The 15,808-nt window shown below is 48.4% G+C and overlaps 1 protein-coding gene across 1 annotated transcript in view; it reads right to left on the reverse strand.

Annotated features, from left to right (window-relative positions):
- The window catches only part of Parva (parvin alpha), a 137,266-nt gene that overhangs the window by 33,342 nt on the left and 88,116 nt on the right, over positions 1-15,808 (reverse strand). The window contains exons 2-4 of the mRNA XM_021627826.2: positions 8,826-8,915; positions 7,916-7,986; positions 4,220-4,322 (exon numbers count right to left, since the gene is read on the reverse strand). Of these exons, the coding sequence (XP_021483501.1) occupies positions 4,220-4,322; positions 7,916-7,986; positions 8,826-8,915 (264 nt within the window). The remainder of the gene's footprint in view (positions 1-4,219; positions 4,323-7,915; positions 7,987-8,825; positions 8,916-15,808) is intronic.

Genomic DNA, 15,808 nt, shown 5'->3' on the forward strand with positions numbered 1-15,808 from the left:
TCCAAGCTTTGGTCTCTTATTGGTTCCCGATCTAGGGTGAGTAAACACTTTTTCACATCTCCTGAAGAATAGTGTCACACAACAGGAAGGCACTCCCCCTCTGCCTGGGGTTAGGACATTCTTATTCTGAGGTGTTGAAGGGCTGATGCTATTCCCATGAAAGGATGAGGCAGGCCAGAAGGCCACCCTCTGCTCTCTCCCCTGTAGAGCACAAACAGCACAGAGATGGCCTGTGTTTGCAAGAGCTGCCAGAGTGCAAATGTATACCTCCTGTTTCCTCTGAGTGACACTGATGTCTCTCCCAGAGTTCCCCGGGCCTTGCCCTTCACCTGCTGCTTCCTGTTCCCACTTCTAGCCCAAGGCTCTTTCTTCAACAGGTTAGAGAACCAGCTGAAACCTTTTATCTCCTGGAATGATGTTGGGAACCTCAGGATGAGTGCTCTTGCCTCAGTGTGATTTTAGTATGTGTGAAAGGGTAATTTTAGGTCAAACTGTCATCTGGTTGCTCAGAGGGCCCAGGTTGCAATCAGAGCAGTTGTTTTTATTAACATATCTTTTATTTATTTATTTTTGAGGAGACAGGGTCTAATACAGCAGTTCTCAACCTGTGGGTCATGACCCCCACAGGGGTCACAATATCATATATTGTGCATATCGGATATTCACATTATGACTCATAACAGTGGCAAAAACTACAGTTAAGAACTGACAAAAAAAATACGATTGGAGATCGAAACAACAGGAAGAACTGTATTAAAGGGTGGCAGCATTAGGAAGGTTGGGAACCACTGGTCTAACAGTCCAGGCTGGCCTCGAACTCATATGCAATTGAGGATGAGCTTGGAATCCTGATCCACCTCCCTCCTCCACCTCCTGAGTGCTGGAGTTTACAGGTAGGTGCCTCCATGTTCTGTGGATGTGTGAGGCTGGAACCCACGGCTGTGTGCCTGCTAGGATGCTAGGTAAGCGCTCCTCCAGCTGAGCTACAAGCCCAGCCCATCACTAAGATTCTCTTCCTCTCTCTCTCACACACAGTTTTTTTGAGACACTTCCTCTCTCTCTAACCCTGACTATCCTAGAACTTTCTATATTGACCAGGCTGGCTTTGAACCTTCTGCCCACCTCTGCCTCCCAAGTGCTGGGATGTAAAGTGTGAATCACCACACCTGGCTTCTTAATATAATATTATTAGCATTTTCCTTTTATATAACTTACTTGGTTATATGTATTTTGGTTGTTTTGTGGTTTCTTTCCAACTCCCCTCCCCCATTCTAGGGATTGAATCCAAGGCCTTGGACATGCTAGGCAAGCACTCTGTCACTGAGTCATACCCCAAGGCTCTGTGTGTCTATATTTTCTAAGACCATTTATAAACTTTTTCCACCAAATCTTTGTCTCTGTGTTTTAATAAAAACCTACACAAAAATCTGTTGCCAGAACAAAGGCAACAAAGTGCAGCAGGTGGCAGTGGCAGGAGAAAACCAGCAGGAGAACATGAGGACACAGAAGCCATAGGTCAGGGGGAATGCACTATTCAGTTAAATGCCAGAAGAAGAGAAGAGGAGGAGGAGGAGGAGGAGGAGGAGGAGGAGGAGGAGGAGGAAGAAGAAGAAGAAGAAGAAGAAGAAGAAGAAGAAGAAGAAGAAGAAGAAGAAGAAGAAGAAATCTGAATCTACTGAATCCATTGATAATGTTGGCAGGAAAAGCAGACAGAAAGATGGGGAGGTGGCTTCTGTACCATGGGACAAGAGGGTGTGGAAGCGTAAGGTCACAGGGGTCATTCAAATCTGTCTCTAAACTGATCTACCCCAGGGGCTCCTATGACACTCATTTTTGCACACTGGTTCTCTCCACCTGGGCACCATGCCTGTAGGTTTGGAATGTGTGTGCCCAACCTTACTCCTTACAGAGGGCTAAACTGAAGTTCACATGAGGAACATGATTTCTGTTGCAATTCACCTTTGGGACATGAAGACGATCATCTCAGGCACATGAGGCCTGCTCTGGAGCTACACAGATGTGATGTCAGGTTCTTTTGTAACCCTTCCCTGGAGGCAAGATGACTCCACGGCCATGTTCCATCCTCACTCCGAGAGCCTAGCATAGGGCATTGCAAGGCAGCTTCCGAGCCTGATTAGAAATCTTGCTGGAGGGGCCAACAGCCGTGGCCACAGGGGACATGCTCAGTGGGGCCCACACATCCTCTCCATGATTACATGTGCCAAAGCCTTCCCATTACGTATTCAGCGAGCATTTACAACCTTTAAATATTAATACTCATTAATATTGATGTTTGAGTACCAAATCAGTTTAGTGTCCATGATATTACTAGATTTTATATTAGCCATTCATTCATTTACCTAATATACATTGATTAAATGCTAGGTGATGTGCAAGGCAGCCTGACAGACCTGGAGAAGCCTGGAAAAAATAAATAAGACCTACTTCTTGACTTTAAGAGTGCTACATGTGCTTACATGCCCAGCTGCACCTAACCCACAAGGTAAGGCACGTAGAAACACATATACGACCTGTGTGCATATAGATACATCCTTTACCCCACATGCTTGGGACAAAAACCCTTCAGATTTCATATATATATATATATATATATATATATATATATATATATATATGAATCTTTCCTTTCATCAGATTTTGGGATGCTACCATGTATAAAAGACATCCTAGGGATGGGACTTAAGTCTTAAACATGAAAGTCTTCAATGGCTCATACACACTTACAGAACCCATACAAAGACTAAAGGCACTTGTTATTTTTGTAGGTGGGGTTGCTAGGTTGCCCTGACTGTTCACAAGCTCATCATTCAGCTGGGGCTGGCCTCAGATTTACACAGGTCCTCCGCAGTGCCGGCATTACCAGCTTGTGCTCCCATGCCTGAGCTGAAGGTAGTTTCACACGACAGTTCTGACGCACTCTCTTTGGCAGCAACCCATCATGCACGCCATGGGTGGAGTTGTCCAGGTGTGTCAGCACTCAACAAACTCAAACACTTTTGAGTATTTCAGATCATACATGTTTGAATACGCACGCACACATCTCTCCCTTAGATAAATATGGGGGTGGGGGATGAACACGGGAGCACCCATAGTTCTGTCTTCTGCATGTGACCATATGCCTAGGCTGAGTCCAGAAGGATGAGCAATAACGGTTCGTCTTAGACAATGGAGGCATCACCATCTACTAAGAGGCAGACACAGGAGCGAAGTATTGGGCTGAACACATGGCATGTGAAACAATGTCCTGTGGTGGAGAGGACAGCCACTCACTGCCCCTATCATGCCCTGTCACGCGAGCCATGCATGTAGAAGTTTCTGAAGGAAAGGCTGCAGGTGGTTGTGGGGTGGGGAGGATGACCCGGCATCTTGAGGGCTGTGTGAAGTGGTCTGGATGGTGATGAGCGGGAGAGGGAGTTTTAGATCCAGGTGGACAGGACTTGCAGGTGACAGAGCAACAGGGTGGGACGGGAAGAGGAGACGTGAGCTCAGAAGCTTTTCAATAGTTCAGACAAGCGCCAGAGAGGTCGGTGCAAATAGCAGAGCAGACAGACCCTGGGGAGGTCTCTGAGCAAGGGAGGAGTCTTGGTGACACTGTACATGTGGTGGCTGGCAAGAAGGGTGGTACTTCTCTAGAGAGGTACACTCGGTCCAAAGGCAGCCAGACACTGGAATTAAAACCTGGGGCTGGAGTCAGCTGGAGACAAGGAAGAGGAGAAAGGAAGCCTACCTCACCCGTTCCCTACTAAGATCATCTCGGAATTCTCCTTTCCTTTCCCTTGGCCTTAGATTTCCACATGGACAGCTGGGAGGACACACAGGAACAACATGCATGCTTGTGCTTACACACACACACACACACACACACACACACACACACACACACACAGACGAGTGCGCTCATCCACAAGGAGCTGCTCATCCATGTGTGTGAGGCCATGGCAGCAGTTTCCCGGAGGGTGAGGTGTGCTTTGTATCTCTGCAGTGCTGGCTGCTGATCAACCCAGCTGATGAGCCTGGACGGTCAGGGAGCAGACTTATGTGGTTCCCCGAGACTCCTCCCATCATCCCATCACATAAAGCAGTACCCCCCCCCGAGGGCATCGAGAGTCTCCATCTTTCCATGGCACTCTCTCCGCCCCTCTCAGGTGGGCCGCTGTGACCTAAGAGCCAGCTGTCTCGCCCCGGTCCCCTCTCCTACCGAAGAGCTTCTGCAGCACTTGGCCATCATAGAGATCTTCAGCCAGATCCTTCACAATGATTCTCTCCCCCACCAGCACGTCATTGATCCAGTCGATGAGCACCTGCAGAGAGACCTCGGGAGTCACTGGGGAGCTGCTGAGCATTTGTTTGGAAACTAGCTTTCTAATGGTGGACAATTAAAATCCACACCAACTCTGATTTTAGTTAGGAGCACAGAACAGTCCTGGGTTTGAATGGTAGGTGTGAGTCCCAGTACTCCTGGGCATTTGCAGAGCATGTTGACTAGTTTGCTGTCAACTTGACACAAGCTAGAGTTATCTGAGAGAAGGAACCTCATTGGAGAAAATGCCTCCAGATGATCTGGCTGTCAACAAGCCTGTAGGACATTTTTTAAAATTAGTAATAGAACTGGGAAAGGGCCAGGTTCAGGGTTCTATAAGAAATCAGGCTGAGCAAGCCTGGAGGAAGCCAGGGACAGGCTTCATGTCAGGCAAGGGTATGGACTCTGGAGTTATGTAAATGGGTCAAAACCCAGCTCCATCTACTGACGTGTGTGTGTGTGTGTGCATGCATGTGTATGTGTGTACGACCGTCATCTGCAACTGTGTACACATCTCTGCATCCCTCTGATCCCTCTGCATCCATGATGTACACTGTAATGAGGCCCAGGGTATAAGGGTAGGACAGGCCTCTCTGTGGACCATGGTCTACTCACAGCCCTGTGCGTGTGCATACCCTTGTCATCTCTGAACTTGTGTCTACCCATCTCTGTCATCTGTGAATCTGAGGCAAGCCAGTTACTTCTGTTGAGCCTCTGGTTTCTGACCTCTAACACCATGGACCAAAGCACCCCTAGTGTTAGATGGTGGAAAAGAATTACCTACGACAATGGCCAAATACTTCCTGGAAGACAGATCTTCTTAGCCTATCAAACACTCTCCCTTTATGGTACTTGGCGAGGTAGTTACTGTCAGCCGGTCATGCTGTACCCACAGTCAGGAAGCACAGAGACATGGGTGCTGGTGATCAGTTCACTTGCTTTTCCTTTTCATTTTTTTTAAAGGACCCAGCCCATAGACTTGTGGGTCTTCCTACATCAACCTAATTTAGACAGTTACTCAGAGGCATGCCCAGAGATTTGTTTCCATAGTGATCCTAAATCCCCCCAAGTTGATACTCAAGAGTAACCATCACGAGCTCCCACCCAGGCAGAGAGCATACAGAAGCAGGCAGCAAAGACTAGATGCTCCCCCAAAGCCTTGTTTTTTAGGAGTCTCTAAAAAGGTAAGGGGTTTGTCATTGAGACTAGGATTTCAAGGTGGCCAGTGCAGCCTAGATCTGGAAAGTCAGAGCTGCCTCTGGAGTGAGGTTCTGGCCTGCTGGGCAATGCTGTGCTTTGCTTATGCTTATTCCTCTTTCTGCAAGACAAGTCCTTGGTCTAGGAGATCAGTGCTAGAGCCCAGACAGCAGAGCTTGAACTCTGAACTTCTTCCCTTTTGGAGTTCTCCTGGGCCAGGAGAGCACTGTCCAGCCCAGCACAGGAGTGAGTGTACTGTGCCATGACCAGCTGCGGTGGTTTGAAGAAGAATGGCTCCCATAGGTTAACGTGTTTGAATACCTTGTCTCAAGTTGATGGAACTGTTTGAGAAGCATTAGGAGATGTGGCCTTGTTGGGGGAACTGTGTCACTAGGTTCGTTCTCTCTCTCTCCCTTATGTTTATGGATCAAATACAAGATCTTAGGTACTGCTCTAGTGCCATGCCTGCCTGCCTGCTGCCATGTTTTCTGCCACGACAGTCATGCACTCTAACCTTCTGGAACTATGAGCCCCACGGTAAAAGCTTTCTTTTACAAGTTGCCCCAGTCACTAATACCAGCACAGCGTTAACCCTCTTCAGTATCAGCCCCTCAGGCCAAGCACCCTACAGAGGTACAAAGGCAGACAGAACCTCAACTACAGTTATCCTACCTTCTCCCTGCATGGCAAAGTGAGGGCTCAGGGTCCTCCTGGACCAGAGGAGCCATCAATGGGTTCAGCACAGAAGATATCAGCATGTCTATGGGACTTGTAAAGGCCCAGGTTATAAGGAGTAGTAGGGCCCACTGAAGGAGCATTTACTCAGCTCCTCTGAGGAGAGGCATCCTTCAGTCCTCCAGCTTCTCACAGCAGTCCACACCGCACACGGCTTTGTTCCACTGAGTTAGTGTAAGCTACGGGGACAATATTCTGACTGTGCTTTTGAACAGCCTGGTATGCGTGTGTGAGTGATGTATCTGTGGCAGTGCACATGCTTGTGGGCGGGCATGTGTGTTCATGTGCAGAGGCCGGAGTTTGACTTTGGTTATTTGCAGCCAGTACTCTCCACCTTATTTTTTTGAGACAGGGTCTCTTCACTGAACTTGAAGTCACCTTTTGTTGAGACCAGCTTTCTCCATCCCCCTCTTCCCGGAGAGAAAGGCTTCAAGTGCAGTCGGCACGTCCAGCTTCCGTTCTGTGGGCTCTAGGATCCAGACTGAGATCCTCGTGTTTGCATAGCAAACACTTTACCCACTAAGCCATCTTCCAGGGCCCAGGCTGGCTGCTTTTAGGAAAGGCTTCCTCACTTCCTTCTTGTTCTTCCCTTCCAGCCAATGCATGTGAAATACACACTATCTGTGGCATGCTGTGCTAGACTTTGGGGGATATAATGGCTCCAAAGAAAGAGAAGTCTTTAACCCCAAGAAGCTCACCAGAGAAAAGACTAGGAGAGAGAGGAGGGGGAGCTCCAGAGATGGAGCCTGTGGAGATGACACTGACACACTGAAGCCGAGGGGCCACTGCTATACAGAGAGGCTGAGTCATAGCAGTGGCCGTTAGATAGGACCTCTTGGAGGAAGTGGTGTGCAGGAAGCCAGGGGCAATCCAAGGGGAGAGAGAGATGCTTAAAGAGAGGCCTGGAGACAGGGAGTGCTGCAGCCAGCAGCCATATGTCTTGCTAGGTGGGTAGAATACCTGAGGCCAGGTAAGAGAGAGCCAGAGCAAAGACTCAAATACCATCTGGTTCTGCATTTGAGAGAAAACTCCAGCCAGACTTTGAGCAGGAAGAAACTAGAAGTGGACTCGGGAACTACTTATTCACTTCTCTGTCTTAAGTGAGGCTTGGGAACAAAGAGGAGGGACATAGGGTGGGGACAAGAAGTGAAAAGCACATGATGGCCAAGGTGCCACATATAACATACAGTCGCCCTCCTTCCTCCTCACTCCCTTCTTCCTCCTCTTTCCTTCTTTTCTTTTTCCGAGACGCAGTCTCAAATACTCCAGGCTGGCCTCAAATGCTCTATGTTACTCAGGGTGACCTTGGATTTCTTATTCTTCTGCTTCTACTTCTTAAGTGCTTGGATTACAGGCACGTGCCACTATGCCAAGTTATACTCTACTGGAGATGGAACCCAGAGCAGGGAGCATGCTAGGAGAGTACTCTACTCACTGAGCCACACTCCCAGCCCCCAATTCTATTTCTTTAAACCAGCTAGACCATCAACAAATCACACGGCTTCCTAAGACTCAGTTCCCCACCTAGAGAATGGGGCTGTTCCTAATTTCAACTTTACAAGTTCCTTTGAGGGCCTTGGGAATGACCGTGCCATCACGATACCCGCCTAGGCTGAGGGGATGTGGAAAAGTCTCCCAGAGTCTCTCCTCATCTGTCCTTACCTTCATCAGCTCTTGAAGCTTGGGATCACTGCGTGAGTTTGGATCCACCATCGTCCGCACTTCATTCTCCTCTGCAAAAGGGAACAGGGTCTCTGCGTTGAGTGCCGCCTACTGCAAAGCAAGGTCGAGAGCAGCCGGGGTCTAACTGGCCAGAGTGCTGGGGGTAAGTAACTGTGAGTGTTCAGCCCCACGGGAACACTGAGGAAGAGGGGACAGCAATGACGTAGGAGCCAAGAGAGGATGGGGAGGAGGGCTGTGACATGACATGGCTACTACACTTACGAACTCATGGCTGCTGTGGGCACCTGAACCAGATGTGTACAAGATCAAGCCAGCCAGAACCCCAGCCTGGATGGAGGAGGGGCTCTGGAGGCTCCACCCCTTGCTAAAGAGTTACAGGCAGGTGGGGGTCACTGAGGGAGGGACAATGACTCTTTAGTTGTGCATCCGCTTGTGGATTGCCCGTGACTCCACAGCTGTGCACAGCTGTGGGGAGATGTAGTGGTCATTAAAAAGAAAAAGGTGGAAGAGATGATGCTGGGGGAGGGACATGTTGAGGGGATGTGGAACTTGGAGAGAAAATGGAAGTGGATACAATCACATTTCATTACACATATGGATGAGATTCTCAAAGGGATAAATTCTTTAAAAAGTCCTGCTGGGTGGTGGTGGTGCACACCTTTAATCCCAGTACTTGGAAGGCAGAGGCAGGTGGATCCCTGTGAGTTCGAGGCCAGCCTGCTTTACAGAGTAAGTTCCAGGATAGCTAGGGTCTACACAGAGAAACCCTTTCTCAACAACAACAATAACAACAAAAATCCTAAAAGTAAAAAGAGAGCTAGAAAAGGAGTTTGGTGGGCTGTCTGAGCTGTGGGTGCTAGGCTGTTCTAGAGATAAGAAGGGCAGTTACCCAGCATGGTGTCCTCAGGGTCCAGCTCGAAGGGGATGGGGCTGAGGGGCAGGTTGATGGCGTTCATTCCTTCCTCCTGGAACTCGGATACTGAAAGACAAGGAAGAGCCTGGTCACGTGTTGGGAAAGGGTGAATGGGTGGACTCTCTACAACATCCGTGATCAATACTGATGTGGAGAGAATGCTCCTCCTCCCTGAGACAGCTCACAGTTGCTCCCCAGCCTGCGATTGATCTGCAGCTGCTCTGTTCCCAAGTCGACCTAATTGTCCCTTTAATCTCAACTTTCTGCCTGTCACTCCTCTCACTCCCCTGAGAAAAAGGGAACCATAAGTTCAGAGATCCATCTTCTCCTAGAGAAGATTCTGGAGCACACAGGAACAGGTAGGCACAGCAGCTCACTGAGGCTGCCATCTTTGCCTGGCCTTCCTCCAGGGTTTTCTGTCCTTGCTTCCTCAGTGTGGACAGGATGAGGGAGGCCATCCATTTCAGCCCGTTATCTCCTGAGCCCTTTCCATGTACAGGTCAACCCTCCTCTGGCTTCCCTGAAACATTCTTCAGATGGTCCACCTTCCCTCCTGCACCTAATTCCAGCTGTTGTGTGGGAACAGCTGGGCTCTAGGCTCTGGGCTCTAGGCTCTGGGCTCTGGGCTGGGCTCCTCGGGTCTCAGGAAGTTCCAGGCACTTCTACTTTACAGTCCTGTATCCTCAGCTGAAAATGGATTTCCAGCGGGGGACCACTAACTTAAACATTTTTCACACCATTTAACTTATTTGGAGTGTGTGAGTGAGGGGTGTGCGTGTGTGTGTGATATGGAGGTCAGAGGACAACTTGTGGGACTAGGTTGTGCCCCTCTACCATATGGAATGCGGGGGTTGAACTCAGGTCATCAGGCTTGGCAGCACGCTCCATTACCCACTGAACCATCTTGCTAATCCGACCACTAATTTCTTTTCATTTTTTCAAATACTGGAAACCTACAGTCCAATTTAGCAAAAGGAATGTTAGAACGGGTTGGTTAGAGCCCTGCTCCCTCGAGCGCACAGCCCCCAGTGTGAACCTTGGAGGGAAAAGATCTCTACCCCCAAGTCAGCTGTACGCCACGCACTTGGTGCTGACCTTGGCTTACTCCTCCTAAAAGCTGGAACTCACATCCTCTCACTTCTCGCCAATTAAGCACAGGAGGGTCATTTTCTCTGAAGGTGCTGGTCACTGGGAGGCTTGAAGGCGCTAATGCGGTGGCGGCAATCAACCTTAATGAAAGCAACCACCCATCTTTCCATTCTATTTATTTATTTTTTTATTGACCCGGGCTTCTCTGATTGCAGCCTGGACTCGGGAGAGAAGTCTTAAGCATGGGGGCTACATGGCAGCTTGTAGGGACAGGGAAGCAGCTGTTCCCTTAAAGAGACACTCACACTGGGAAGTCCCTGGCCAGCGGGCTCTTGTATGTAATGTATGTATGTCACATGAGTGTAGCATATGTGTGTATGTTGGTGCGCACGCCCTGCATACAGGGCATAAAAGAGGACTTCAGGTGTCTTCCTCTACAGCTCTCTGCCTTATTCCGATAAAACAGGGTCTTTCAGTGAGCCTGAAGTCTCCACCCACAGCTATGGGGTTACCGGCAGGTACAGGTAATGCTCAGCTTTTATGTTTTATGTAGGTACTGGGGATTTGAACTCATAGCCTCACACTTGTGGAGTGAGTGTTCTTATGCACTGAGCCATGAGCCATGTGAGCAGCAGGCTTTGAACATTCTTCAGGATGCCACCCAGCTCCTGTTTCCAATTTCATTCAACTGCCCTTCTGTACAATTCTCCATAAACATAGCAGAAAAAAAAAAAAAAAAAAAAAAACAAACAAAACCACAGGTGACCTCAAACACTGACAGGCAGTGGAAATAGCCATGCTTAAACATGGATGTGAGGCTGGGCTTCCTGAAGGCTGAGGCTCCTGGCCTCTGACTCTTCCGCTTGTCCTTCCCTACGTCTGGGGGGTTCTACACAGTTGCTAGAATGTCAACGAATGAAACACTTGCTTCCTTAGCTGTGCCAGACCCATTTTAAGCCTCAAAGGTGTCTACGGTCCCCACGGCACCATGATGCAACACTTTCCACGCAGGAAATCCATTTGTCTGATATGCTCTTAGGAAATCCCATTGGCTTACACACTGAGGACGTCCATGGGGGTGCCCAACCAGGCCTGACTGATAGGCCTCTGTTTACTCTGCCACGTGTGGGTCTGCTGAGATCTCAGGTTTAGATATCCAAGACAGAACTTGAGATTCAACATCTTCATGCCCACCACACCCGTGCAGAAGCAAACACTCTCTCCCTATCCTTTTCCTCCTCAGTAGGAGGCACCACTGTATACACCAGGTGTGTCCGAGCCGCTACTCAAGGGTGCTCATGGGCTACATGTGACCCAAGATACTTATGGATATGGCCCAGCATAGAACTGTAAGTTGTGCCCCTCAGGTTAACACATGATGAGATGTATGTATATCTGCATGTATGTATATGTATGTATGTACATGTATGTATGAATGTATGTATGTATGCATATAAGTGTTGGTGTATATGTGTGTTGGTAACTTGGCTGCAAGTGCTTGAGAATGAACTTAGATGATAGCTTTGTATCAAAATGTCATGTGAAATAAACACATATTCTTTCAAAGCACCCTTGTTTACTTAATGGTTCAAGCTGAAATCTGGAGAATGCCCTTGGGCTCTTTTCCCTCATGCTTTTTATCAAACAAGTTCTCTAGGGCCCAACCACCAAGCCAGAGGCTGGAATCCCAATCCAACCTCTCCTCACCAATACTCCCCACCCCCCAATACTGGCTCAGGCCACCATTCTTCTCCCTCTGCCCATCAGAACGGCTTCCTACCCAGCTACTACTTTCTCTTGAATTTCTTCTTCCTCACCTCCTTGCCACTGTGCAGCCAGAATACTCCATGAAATGCAAAGGAGCCCATCCATCCGCCCTCCTGCCTTCAACTCTCCTACCGTCTCTGACTGCACACCAGACTCCTGGCTGTGGCTTTTAAGACCTCTCCTCAGCCTTCTGTTGCCCTGCACAGAACTGTCACCACTTGAAGAAATTACCGTAGGTTTGCATTTCCAATATTCCCCAAATCAGGACACAAGCTAGGTGAAGATATTTGTTTTGTTTGAGACAAGGTCTAGGGTAGCTCAGACTGACCTTGGAGTTACTATGAAGCTGTTGTGAAACAGTTTCCTCAGAGATTAAAACATTCCGCCCTGTAGGAAGTTGCTTACACAGGAAGATAAAACGCTTCAAAATAGCTTCAGGAAGTCCCTGAAACTGACTAGTTTCTGAGACTCCTCCTGTGATGGTTTGAATGAGAATCACCTCCTAAACTCATGCATTTGAATGCTTAGACATCAGAGAATGGCACGACTTAGAAGGATTAGGAGGTATGTCCTTGCTGGGTTAGGTGTGGTCTTGGTGGAGGAAGTATGTCACTGGGGGTGGGCTTTAGATTCAAGAGCCCAAGCCAGGGCCAGTGGCTCTCTCTCTCTTCCTGCTGCTTGCAGATATGGATGTGGGACTCTCAGCTGCTTCGCCAGCACCATATTTGCCCGTGTGACCCCATGTTCCCCACCACAATAATGGACTAAATCTCTGAAACTGTAAGCAAGTCCCAGTGAAATGCTTTTTTAAAATAAGAGTTGCTATGGTCATGGTGTCTCTTCACAACAGTAGAACTCTGACTAACACACCTCCTCAGGCAGAGGAGAACTGAGCTTGGGGAAAAAAAAAAAAAGGAGGGGGGCTCTGAGAGCAGAGCAGCTGCTTGGAAGGAACGGAAACCAGCAGAGGGCTAGACCAACTGCAGCATCTGGAAAGAACGCTTTACAACCTGTTGAGCTGCCTGCAGCCTGTGCGGTATGCTTCAGGTTCCCAGCTTTGTGAGCTGTCACCCACGCTGGGGTGGGCTTTGGTGATACAGCCATCTTTGAGACATTTCTGTTCCTGTAAGTAACCCCTCACCCATATTCCTGTTGGTTCACCAACTTGTTTGTTGGTAGTCTCCGTACTTTGGTTTGTCATGGGTTCTGCATCTGGAGTGAGCAGATACAGTGGTGTATATTGTGTCATCCCAGGAAAAGTTTTGTCACACAGTGGTAGACAAAGATAACCTTGAACTTCTGAAATGGTAGCCTCTGCCTCCTGGTGCTAGGATCACAAGCATGCATCATCAGCCCCCTGGTTATGCAATACCAGGGACTGAACCCAGGCCTTTGTGCATGCTAGAAAGCAGTCTACCAACAGTGCCTCACTCTAGCCGGGGAACATTTTGCTCTCTGTTCCTTCATTGTCAGATTCCCAAAGAGGTCAGATAGCATAGTGTTTAGGAACTAGACTGCCTAGATCCAAACTCAGGCTCTACTGCTTACTAGCTCTGTGACCTTGGACAAACCCACTTGTTTCCTGTGCCTCAGTTTCCTCATCTACAAGATGGGAGTGAAAATAATATTGCCAATTTCCTAGGTCTGTTGGGAAGAGAAAATGAGTTCCTGGTCCTAAGGAAAGTCATTGAAATACCAGCCACTACTACCACTTAAAAATGATACTCTAAAACTCTCTGTACCTGGCAAGCATTTACTGAATAGTAACTCAGACTGCAAACTCTTCAGGGCACAGGCTAGACGCAGAGGCAGAATTTGCCCAAGGAGTTAAAAAGAGGCCAGAGGCCTTCATGTTGTCCGGGGGCTGTTGGGCCAGGAATCATTTACATTTCGGTCTGAACTTTAGCCTGACTCTGCGTGCATGCATGTGCATTTCCAAGATAGCATTTGCAGCTTGTGTTTGTTTTGTTCTCTTGAGACAGTGTAGCCCAGGCTGCCCCCAGGTTCACTATGTAGCATGTCCTGGCCTCAGACTTGCAGCAATCCTTCTGCCTCAGCTTTCTGGGTGCTGAGATTATAGGGTTGAGGTACTACTCTTGACCAGTCTGCATATTGTGAAGGGAAAACAAACAAACAAACAAACAAACAAAAAACAACAACAAAAACCCAGACCCACATCTGTCCCAGATGTAGCTTGAGCCAGGGTATAAACACAGCAGTCTTTAAATATCTCCTTCTGACTAGAAAGATGATATTCCCAGCCAGGACTCCTAAAGGTGGGTCTGAATGAGGTCTCCCTAAGTAGAGCATTGTTCAGAATGTTTTCAGATGAACACAGCTACAGTCAGAACCCCGCCCTCTGGCCTGCCTCTTCAATTCACTCACAGAGACATAACAAGCCCCAGAAGAAAGGCAGAGATATGCTTACAATTGGAAATGGGTGTTTGGAAGAAACCATTGGGCAGGAACCCCATTCCCGTTCCATTAACCGCTGACTCAGAGCCAGTTGTTTGTAAAAGCCAATATGCAAACTGCTCGGCCTGTGCCTGCCCCCTCCCCATCCCTGCCCCACGAGGCCCCATTAGCAGCCACTTTCCCAAAACAGCCCGCCTGCTTTGGAAGGTTCCTTTCTATTCAACCCGAGCAGGGCCGGGCAGCAGCGTGCTTGCCCGTCCCTGAGCTCGGGAAAAGACAAAGGGCCGAGATTGAATTTTCTCAGTGCAGAATCTGAAGATGTTGCTTTACTCTAGAACGCTCTGAAGCTCTCGGCCTGAGGATGCAGCCTCCAGCACACCGGCCATTAGTCATAACTTAATAAAAGCGTAAATGGCTAGCAGAAGGGTGGGCTGGGAGATTGCCTTAGTTCACCCCAAGGAAAAAGGTTTCTTCTTCTCATTTTATTTTCTAGAAAAGGCCATCTGAAATGAGGTCCAGCTGGCCAGCAAAAGGCAGCCCTGGGAATGGGAAAGAGCTGGATTCGAATCCTGCTCTGGTTTTTATTAGCTGTCGGACTCGATGAGGCTTCCTCCAGTTTATTCTTTTGAAAGAGTCTCCATTGTAGTGCAGGATTCACCTGTCCCTGCTGTGCTCTGGGTGGGAGCCTGCCCCACCCCTGCATTAGGGGCCATGCAATACAACTCCAGTCACTGAGCTTTGGGTGGAAATATTTCTAGGAGTTTCTAGGAATAATTTCCCTCCATTTAAGAAGTAGGTAAAAACGCTACTTTGCCCTTTCTTCTCAAACGCCACATCCTAAAGCTGAATGAGGACAAAGATGTCAGTCACATCCCAGGGGAAGGAAAGCCTAAAAAACACTTGGCCAGGAGCTGGAAAAATGGCTGATCAGTTAAGAACACTGGCTGCTCTTCTAGAGGACCTGAGCTTGAGTACCAGCACTTACAAGGTGACTCACAGTTATCTCTAACCCCAGCTCTAGTGGATCTGATACCCTCTCCTGACCCCCATTGGTACCAGGCATGGATGTTGTGCACATACATGCTAGCAAAATACCCAGACACATAAAACAGCAACAACAACAAAACCCCCAAACCCTTGGCCAGTTTGCCTCAGCATTGTCAAGATCAGCAAACCCCAAGTCTGCAAGACTCTCAGCCAAGGGGATCGTAAGAAAGGATGGGCCTGGGCACAGTGCCCCACACCGGTGATCCCAGGGCTCAGGAAGTAGAGGCAAGAGGATCAGGAGTTCAAGGCCCTCCTTTGCCTCACAAAGAGTTTGCAGTCAGCTAGGGATACATGAGATCCTGTTTTCAAAAGCCAACCAGGAATAGCAGGATGGGTAAGCAGGTCAAGGAGTTTGCTGACAGGAACCTATGCAGTAGAACTGACTCCTGGAGGTTGTCTTCTGACCTCCATACGTGTGCCATGACAGACACGCACCTCCGCATCACACTAAATAAATGCAAAAAATTAAATATTAAAACAACCCAAACCAACCACCATAATATTTAATAATGTAAGATAGTAAGTGTGGGTACTCGGGGGGGGGGAAGGGATGAGGAAACAGTACATCTCTGCAATTTTTCTGTAAGTCTAAAACAAGGCCAAAAGAATATTTTAAAAAGTTAAGATAAATTTAGCACTTG

Source organism: Meriones unguiculatus, chromosome 14 (assembly GCF_030254825.1).
Source record: "Meriones unguiculatus strain TT.TT164.6M chromosome 14, Bangor_MerUng_6.1, whole genome shotgun sequence".
NCBI classification, from domain to species: Eukaryota; Metazoa; Chordata; class Mammalia; order Rodentia; family Muridae; genus Meriones; species Meriones unguiculatus.